Source organism: Paramisgurnus dabryanus, chromosome 4 (assembly GCF_030506205.2).
Source record: "Paramisgurnus dabryanus chromosome 4, PD_genome_1.1, whole genome shotgun sequence".
In the NCBI taxonomy this organism is placed as follows: domain Eukaryota; kingdom Metazoa; phylum Chordata; class Actinopteri; order Cypriniformes; family Cobitidae; genus Paramisgurnus; species Paramisgurnus dabryanus.
The window spans coordinates 12,335,227-12,344,950 of record NC_133340.1 but is presented as its reverse complement, the minus strand read 5'-3'; the positions used below and the strand labels follow the sequence as shown (position 1 = coordinate 12,344,950).

At 40.2% G+C, this 9,724-nt stretch overlaps 1 protein-coding gene across 2 annotated transcripts in view; it reads left to right on the top strand.

The window, feature by feature from the left end:
- Positions 1–1,104: 1,104 nt before the first annotated feature.
- nr3c2 (nuclear receptor subfamily 3, group C, member 2) overlaps positions 1,105–9,724 on the top strand; it is a 97,018-nt gene continuing 88,398 nt past the window's right edge. The window contains exons 1-2 of one of the 2 annotated variants that reach the window (XM_065265163.2): positions 1,105–1,523; positions 4,800–6,534. In XM_065265163.2, coding sequence (XP_065121235.1) covers positions 4,820–6,534 — 1,715 coding nt within the window. In that variant the 5' untranslated portion in view covers positions 1,105–1,523; positions 4,800–4,819. Of the gene's footprint in view, positions 1,524–3,525; positions 4,080–4,799; positions 6,535–9,724 lie in introns of those variants that run through there. The other variant, XM_065265164.2, reaches the window with a different exon arrangement.

Genomic DNA, 9,724 nt, shown 5'->3' with positions numbered 1-9,724 from the left:
ATGATCCATTAAAAAGTGGCTGATATAATAATGAATTCCCTGTTCTTTTCAGCAAGTGTTTATGTAAGTTAAAAGTTGTGCATTACAGGAGGTTTGGCAACCGAATGAAAAGGTCATATATTTCTGCTTAACAGATTATCATCTCTACTGATAACAGAGGGCATGCGGTTATTCATCAGAAGCAAGTCAACACTATCATGACATTCAGAGGCCTATTTGATTTGCTTGTACTGTAGAGCTATACACACTTTTATGAATGGTTCCTATTTTTGTTAACATATGACACACTACAGGGATTTAATACATGGTGAAATGATCATCCCTACATCCAGATTATATAAGTAATAGACTTAAGACTTTCCATAACAACAAATTCAATACAGTTAGATCATAAAATTGCACCACCTGGTGGAAGTTGTTTTGTTTGGCAGAGTCTTTATGTGAAACCTGTTTAATCGCAGTGAGATAAAAATGTAAACATTATGTTGCACACTGTTTTATTAGTAATACATTCCCAGTCAGTGACTGCGCATGTTTAAAACCATAATATGACCATTTTGGCCATTGTCAATGTCTGAAATAAAAAAAATAATTTCTACTATAAATATACATTTAAAAATTATTTTTGTCTAAATAAGTGATGACCTCCTCCCTGTCTGTTTTATCAAAAAGGCTATACAATTTTGGCATCTACATAAATGTAAATGATCTTTAGAGTGGTGAACATTGTTATTTCTTACTGAGTTATATATTTTCAATTTACTGTATATGTTTTGTTAATATAGCATGACTGAGCCACCAGCCAATGCTTTCATTATATAAAGAGACAATACAGTTTTTAATCATGTACACAAAATATAACTTTAAATGTGAGTCTGCTGCATGTTCTGTAACAGGGATACTTTAACCATTCAGATTTTTTTATTTACAATGTCACAGTGCATTGATTCATTACATTTATCTTGTCATTTAATGTAAGAAATGCTAACACATTGCATGTGGAAGCAAAATATTCGCCCCAGACTCACAGGTTAGCGCCTGCGTAATAAAACTACCTTGCCCTACTTGTCGATGAAGCGCCACCGGCGTACCTGAGCGCGCGCGCCGTCCCTCCCACCCCGAGCACTCATTGCAGTAGGAGGGTCCATGTGCGCACAATGACGTCTCTACGCAAGTCTGCCCGAGTCCTCCGCTGTTGTTATTAGTCTTCTGTTGGACGCATTCAAAAATCTAGAAGCAATGTGCATGCAAACAGAAAACTGTAGACGGGACCTTTAGTTGAAGTCGCTGTTGTAGCCTACGCGTACAGTGAGCTGTCGGTAGAAGATCTCGCGTAATGCGCGCAGCAGTGAGCCGTGCGTTCAGCTGTCACAACTGAAACTAGCAGATGCAAGCAGTCGCAACACTGGAGATACTTAGTAAAGGCTTAACGACATTGTTTTCTGTCATTTTTTTCTTTTCATTCACTGGATTATAGTGACCAGCAGTAGAGATAACTGTCAAAATTGGATGTCGTAATTACGGTAAGATGTCTAAATGTTATCGTAAAAGGAAATTAAACAGTCGGTGTTGTGTATTAACTGCTGTATAACATCATATTCTTGCAGACGAGTTTCTTAAACTTATAATTTAATAAATTGAACAAAAGACGAGAAGCTTGTTTAACTTGACATGAGTGCGAACCCACTTCAAAATGATTATGACGGCAAGTGGACAGCAGAGTTAACGACATTTCATTCGCTATTTGACACAATAACAATAATGTCGCTTATCATTTATACCGATACCCTTTGCAACTAACTGTATGATATTTATTTGATGTTTTCTGGGCTTAAGCAGACAACCCAGTGTAGCCTAAAGGATTTGTGTACAGGTTAACTGGTAGAGTTATACGTCTTTAATGGTACTTTTTGCTTGTTTGTGTAGGATTTTGAATAATTTATATTAAAATATCATACGTACGCACTGTCTATGTAACTTTACGGGATAAAAGAATGTAACCTATCGTTCGTATCACATCAGTACCTTCCCTCATTGTTTATTCAGTGTTTATACTGTATTCCAATCAGTAAATGTAGAATTGAATGAAGTTCAGTCAGATGGGGCACAGCAGTCAACAGTGATGTCTAGCTTTTTAGACGAGGTGGTTTTATCCTCACTAATATAGGGAAAAGCTTATATCATTAGTCTCGTTTAAATCCGCGTGAACATTCCCGAATACTTAAGCGTTTCAGCGTGACGTCATGCTACGAATAAAATGCATCACATTGATATTAATCCGGAGTAATTGCAACAGAAACAACTGCGTCACAGGCATCGGGCTGTGATGTGGGGAGGTCACTGAGCAATGCAGCATAGGCTACAACGGCCATTCCCAAACTGTGGTCCGCGGACCACTAGTGGTCCGTGAGGGTACTGCAGGTGGTCCGTGAAAAGGCAAAATAAGAATATGTATATTTTAATATACAAACTCGTTCATATTTTGGGCGAACGTGTACTGCTGCCTAATAAACGTTACTGTGAACTCATTCATTCTGGTGCCTGTGAACGGCACGCTCTCTCAGTTTAACGTCGTTCAATAGGGTGCCAGATTTGTATATTCCTCCAGGCGAAAACCCGACTAAAACACACTGTAAACAGGCCTTAATGTGTAGCGGAAAAAACACCCAATCTGGCAACACCGCTCTGTGTTCACCAGTCACGCTGCATGCGTCATCACAAGTTCACAACAACACAGACGCTTCTGAAATTCCTGCCGCGCAACTCAAATAGTTTAACATTAAATAAAATCATATTTGTCCTAAATCGTTAACGATTAACATAGGCTGCTAACGCATATTCCGGATCTTGAAATAGACTTTGACTAAGCTCACGCTATTTAACGTGCACGTGAGTTGTCATACACGCAATGCCTCGCAGCGCTTCTCGCCCGGGGTGCGACCCCCACCCAGCTGGCCTTTCAAGGTATGTGTAAGCAAATACAAAAATTAAAAGACAGTCAATGCTAATGTAAACCCTGGTTGGATAAGGATTTAAAGTTGGACATGAAGATGGAATCTGACGCATTTAGCTTCAGTGTTAAAACTGATCAAATAATTGCTGTCTGTGGTGGTTCTATATGGGCTATAATGGCAATCATTTAAAAATAATAATATGGGAAAAAATAACTATAAATTAGTTCATTTTTGGAACTGTGACCTAGTTTAACATTTTCAAATATGAACTGAACTAGTTCATTTTAAAATTTGTGAATTGTGAACTAAACTAGTTCATGTAGAAAGTGAACTTTCCCAACACTAAGAATATGTATATAAATAATTATGATATAAGGTTAAGAAACCTGTTGTACTGATGTGATGACCAGTTATAGTTTTAGTGCTAGTAAGACTATTTAGATGTGCAGATTAATTCAGGACTTTGTGTAGATATATATTTTATAATAAGTATTATGAGGTGGTCCGCGAAAATTCTTGATTACAAATAGTGGTCCACACACACAAAAAGTTTGAAAACCCCTGGGCTACAACACATCACGCACCGGAACTCATCGGAAAGTTGACTAAGTTTTAACAGGCAACGCATAGCCAAGGGCAAAGTTCATCATGCATATATTTTAACGCATGTCGCAGCGGTATTGTGGCCATCGAGCTAATAAATTAAAGAATGACAGGGCGACCGGACCAATCCGCGAGTGGCGCGATAAACTCTTGGCGACAGTGTGTCTGCTTCTGTCCAATGGTTGCACGCTGAAGTACGGTATCGTGGGAAAAGAGACGACAAATATAAAACGGCTGTAGCTACAGAAAAACGCAGACTGTCACTTGGACTTTTTAAACGAACTAACCAAGTAATGTGTGTTAATTAAGACGTGCAACTATTAACTTCGTATGGGGTGAAACTATGCCCTGTAAAGCGCATGATGATAGAAAGTAAACATAAGCGCAGCTCTTGTCTTGCTCTGGAAGAATCACACAGGCGGACGCGTCCCACATTCGGTCCCTCCTATTAGTCGTGTGTGTGCGCGTTTTTGTGTGTCCTGAGGCAAAGCCTTTTGGCGCTGTCAACAAAGAGTAAAAAGGGTAAGTTTGTTGCTGTTTAGTCTCCGTGCAGCCTATTAAACGCGTTCAGTTGCAGCTCTGAAGCCCTACTGTAAATGTGTGGCTTAGAGCTGCATTCACATAAAATGAAGCTAAAGTGGCCATACAGCAGTGATGACGAGGAATCAAATCCATCCAGTTCACTGGACTATGGATATATAACATTTAGAACGCTAAATTCTCAGCCCAAAATGTTATTTTTTTTATTTTATTTTTATTTTAAGAGTAGGAGTGCTTTTCTTTTTGATGCACCTGGAAATAGGAAAAAGTGTCTTTATTCGTACAGTATGAAGGTCTGTGAATATTTCAGTCCAGTGTTCCAGTCATAATGTTTTGTTGCTTTGCAACCAGACTAGTATTAAGAAATATGGCAGCATACATTTTATTGTAGCTGTAAGACAACAAACCTGCAGCTCACAAGGGATGATGAAATTTACATTATTTAAAAAACAGCAGGTGATTTATCTCTTTTAAAATCCAATTAAAACATAAACATTATATTACCCTTTTCAATTACTTAAAAACAATGGTTTATAAAATTAGTATTTCTGTAAGGTACTTAAAAAGATTTCCAAACCAACTTATTAATTCAATGTGATTTTGTGTGTAATTTGGTTTGATAGGCAGTCTAATAGGATGTACTAAAAAGTTGCCATGCTAACTCTAAAGTTACTTCTTGTTTCTTATTTTTTGGCCCATTAGGTTTATCAAATGACCCAGGTATGGAGACTAAAAGATACCAAAGTTACTGCGACGGGACAAATGACGAAAACAAATGGGCGCAGACGCCAAACACTATGGATTATTGCTGTTCTGCAGAAGAGACAAACAGTGATGTGCTAATGGATATTGTTAACTCAAGCAGTGCCCCTAACATGCCATCTGTCTGCAAGACAACAATGCATAGACTTAACCAGAATCAACCTTTAGCTTATCCCTCCTTCAGCAACTCCTACCACAACCGCAAGTCAGAAACAGACTCTAAGGAGCTCTCTAAAACTGTTGCTGAGTCTATGGGCTTATACATGAATGCTGTCAGGGAGGCGGACTTTAGCTTTGGCCAGCAAGGTACTGCAGGAGGGCAGGGTAGCCCGGGAAAACGGTATCATCTTTGTGGGAGAGCAATTGAAGACAGCCAGCTAAGTACGACTGGGAGTCCAAAGATGAAAGCTCCCCCAGTTTCATTCTTATCTGGGTCCCAACTACCCAATGGTGGCCCCCAGGAGTGTGTTGTAGGCTCTCCCTCTGTGCTGGCCACTGCTCTGTCTTGCAGGCCCGAGGGATCTGGCCCAATGTCAAGTCCTACTGGAAACAACATGGTGTCGTCCACTACCAGCCCCACCTGTTTCGAATCTGATTGCCCATCGTTAGCTTCTGCTAGCTCCAGCTTGACTCAAGGTCACCACACCAGCTCCAACACGTGTAGCCCCGTAAAGTCTAGCATGGTGGGGTCACCTCCACTGGCTAGTCCTCTCAGTGTTATGAGATCTCCGGTTTCCAGTCCGCAAAGTATGGGAAGCGTGAGGTCTCCACTTTCTTGCAACGCCAACGTGAGGTCATCTATTTCAAGCCCAACAGGAAATGGAGGCAATGGTGTTAACATTAGACCATCCATTTCCAGTCCACCAACTGTTGGCACCAAGGCCATGTCCAGTCCTGGGAACTCATTTCCTGTCTCAAGTCCCCCTGGTGGACTGGGCCTTGTTCAAAACGATGCCAACAGTCCTGAGGGCAGAGAGCATGACTTCAAGGGATTTGAGTTCCCCAAATTGGAGAATGTGGATGGTGAAATGTTTAACATAGGCCTGGATGCTATGGGGGTGGCAAAATATATAAAAAATGAACCAGGCACCAATTACAGGAGCATGTGTCTGGGCAGCAGTAAGAGCACCATACCGCACTCTCCTTTCGTAACCCAGATTAAGACAGAGCCGAACAGAGAGGTGACTTGTTCAAACCAACAATTTGGTGAGAATCAGCCTTCCCTGGGCTGCTTTCCTTCTGCAGAGACCACATACCTGTCTTTGAGGGATAATATTGATGAATATAGTCTTTCTGGGATATTGGGACCTCCTGTTTCTTCTCTGAATGGCAACTATGAACCTGGTGTGTTTCCTAACAATGGCCTGCCCCAAGGGATTAAACAGGAAACCAATGATGGCAGCTATTACCAAGAGAATAATAATGTGCCCACGTCGGCCATTGTTGGCGTTAATTCAGGTGGACATTCATTTCATTACCAGATCGGAGCGCAAGGAACAATGTCGTTTTCACGCCACAGTTTGAGGGACCAGATGAACCCTTTGTTAAATCTAATTTCTCCAGTTAGTGGATTAATCGAGACGTGGAAAACTCGCCCAGGCCTATCACAGGGGCCTCTCTCTGCCAGGGGGGAGGGCTATCCAGGCCCAGGCGGCCTTACAGAAAACATGGAAAGGTAAGATGCATGCAGAGATTATTAATAGTTTGTTGCAATAAGTGTTAATGAGCAATATTGATAAATTCTTTTGTCACAAATCGAAAAATCTCTCTCGCTTTCATTTTAAGTCACTGTACAGCCAATTAGATTTCATTATATTGTGGGACTATACCCAAATCAGATTATTCAGAAAACATCACAGAATGTAAGTGTCACACAGCTGGAATTGGACAAAGTCAATTGTATTTATTTGGAAACGTCCAATTGATATAATTAAATGACAAACAAATGGCTTGTATTTAAAACATCCTCTTTCTTTCCTAATGGGAGGGAAATGCCCCTTTTTGTGGTTCAATAAATCTAGCCATGTTATCCCAGGACTATATAACAAGACAAATATCCTATTAAGCTCCATTATGAGAAGGAAGCAGTTACCATCTTATTAGGCCTTTATGTTAACATATAACCTATTGTGCTTTTATCAAAGTGTGCTTGTGCAATGAAAATGCATCTTCACATTGTGTACAGTCATTATGTGGCAACATTATAAATAATTAATGGCAGATCATCTGTTGTTCTCCCAGAAACAATGATAAACAAGTTGTTTTTATAAAGGACTCTTTAACAAACAATGGTAGATAGAAATAAAGAAGCTCCCATATTCTCATTTAAGAAACTTGTTATTCTTTTCAGCCAGTGATGCATTGCATCAGATCTAATACACTGCACCTGCATCCTTGAAAGTACAACATATATAACCCTGTTCTCTATTGTGATGCCTTGGATAGGCCTTAAAAGTAAAGCAAATTACCAAAATTATTGTTTTCTAACACATTTCAATTCAAACTCATCCTACATTTGCCATCAGATAGAGATAGTCCCACCCAATCTAACGTCACTGGCTGAGCAGCCAGTGTTGTGAAATTCCAGTTACGTTTTGTCGTGCATGAATTTCCCACTTGGCATGCATCAGACTTACTGGTAGACAGAGTAATCTAGTTGTATATATTTTTTAACAACCTTGCAAAGTGCAGGAAGCACTAAACATATAAAGCATATCCTATCTGATAGGCAAAACTTTTATAATATTCAGATGTTTGCAAGGTTTATGGATGATACATTGAACCCCTTTTAATTGGAATGTGTTCTTATGATGCTATTCTGAGACAAGGCAATTACAGCTAGCCAAGCTCTAGCATTATAGCTAATGATTTTCACCCCGTCCCAGATGTCCTCTGAAACAGTCAGCCAAGCACTTATTCAAAATTGCATTTTCAACCATGTCTTTTTATCATGATAATGATATCAGGAAAATGTTTGGTTGGCTAATGAGTAAAGTCAAATATGGCAGCTGTCTGTAAGTTTACAGCTTGCTGTCAAGTGCATATAGCTTTTATACAGATACTTTTTGTGACTGTTTACTTAAAAAACAGCATTTATTATGAAGCAGTCTCTCCAGACTGGCTAATACTAGGCTGTAGTAAATTATTTACATTTATGATTTAAAGCAACACTATGTAGTTTCCTTGTAAAAATGACTTACAGCTCCCCCATGTGGTTGAAAGCGCAACAGTGCCTGGTATCATACACTCTTCTGCAGGCAGGGGGAGGGGCGGGGCTGTGTTTCCTACCCTCCACCGCCACTTTCAGAGTGTGCTTGTAGCAGCTAGGAGGCTGCTCAGGTTGCAGCAACAGTACAATTTGTCCAGTTAAAAGTTGTTCTATCACTGAAATAATTTTAGAGACATTATTGAAAGGTAAAAAAACTACATAGTGTTGCTTTAAATAGTAAAGTGTATTAGGGGTGATGGCACAGTGCAATGCCTCCCAACAATAAGGTCTCCAGTTCGAGCCTCGGCTGGGTCAGCGTGGCTTTACTCTGGGTAGTCTGATTTTCTCACACAGTCCAACGACATCTAGGTTAAGCTGGGTTCATTATTTTGGCTTGAATTTACACTGATTTTGCCCTCCCGAGAATCCGGATGAAAATCGAGCGCAGGACCTTGATTGGTTTTGATATTCAGCTCAGATTATCTTGTAATGTGTAACGTTTACAGATCAAAACACCTCATGAGGTGCTTGTGAGTAAAATCGGTGCCACCCTGATCATATCAAATATGTTTGATATTTTAATCGGGATAATTATGTGAGTACTTTCACAAAAGCAATGAGAGAGGGAGATTAGCGATCGCAAAACAAGCTGCTTGTAGACAGAGGAGATGGAGAACTGGCTTGTGGAAGTGTGGAAACAACACGAGCCCCTAAATGACACCGTATCGAAAACGTATCACGATCATTGCATCAAAAACAAGAGATAAGGAAAAACTTGCTTGTTTTTAAACACACTGGGTGAGTGTAGAAAGCTGGTAGCATACTAGCTAGCAACTGTAAACATTAACAATAATCACCAAAAATTTGTTTACATCACTGTGAGGTAGGGCTGACAAAATCAGAATTGTCAATTCACCTTGATGCTGTAATTGCAATTATTATTGACGAGTAATAGACTTTACACTAAAGTTTTGCAATTTTTATAACTTTCTGTGAAGCAGCTGTATGGTAAATTCGTAAAAGGGTTTGTGATAAAAATACATTCACAAAATACTCGCAAGACACTAACTTAACATTAAACTCTGGTTACACATAAGATTAAGTGAGCATCTTTTTTACAAACACGAGCATCTTTTTTATCATAAGCCCCTTCGAAGTGTCTGCAGTAGACACGTATTTTGACATGATGCATGATGCACATACGCTGGATTTCCACCAACTGCGGAGCGGCTGCAGATTGGCTCCGCTGCGTTACGGCTCCGCACTCCACCAATACCCACCAGTTCCGAATTTGTTGCAGAGCGAGTGCGTGCTGAAGTGATGAAGACCCATGAGGTCTCGCAAATTCACGTGATGATCGCGCCATATCTAGTTCTGTCTCCGCCCATTATGATGTTAAAATATGACGTTTTGCTGGACAAGCCCAGATCATCACATGAGATCTTGCAAATTCAGGTATGATCACGCTATATATTCATGGTCCGGCATCCGTCAAAAATAGAAGCTCTGCGTATTTGTTCTGGGGGCTGCGGATGGCCGTAGCTGTGACGGATTCCGAACGCAGTCAGTGGAAATACACACATTGACTTGAATGGAAACCGATTGACTCCGCCGCCGTTCCGCAGTCGGTGGAAAACCAGAGATAGGTTCACATGAC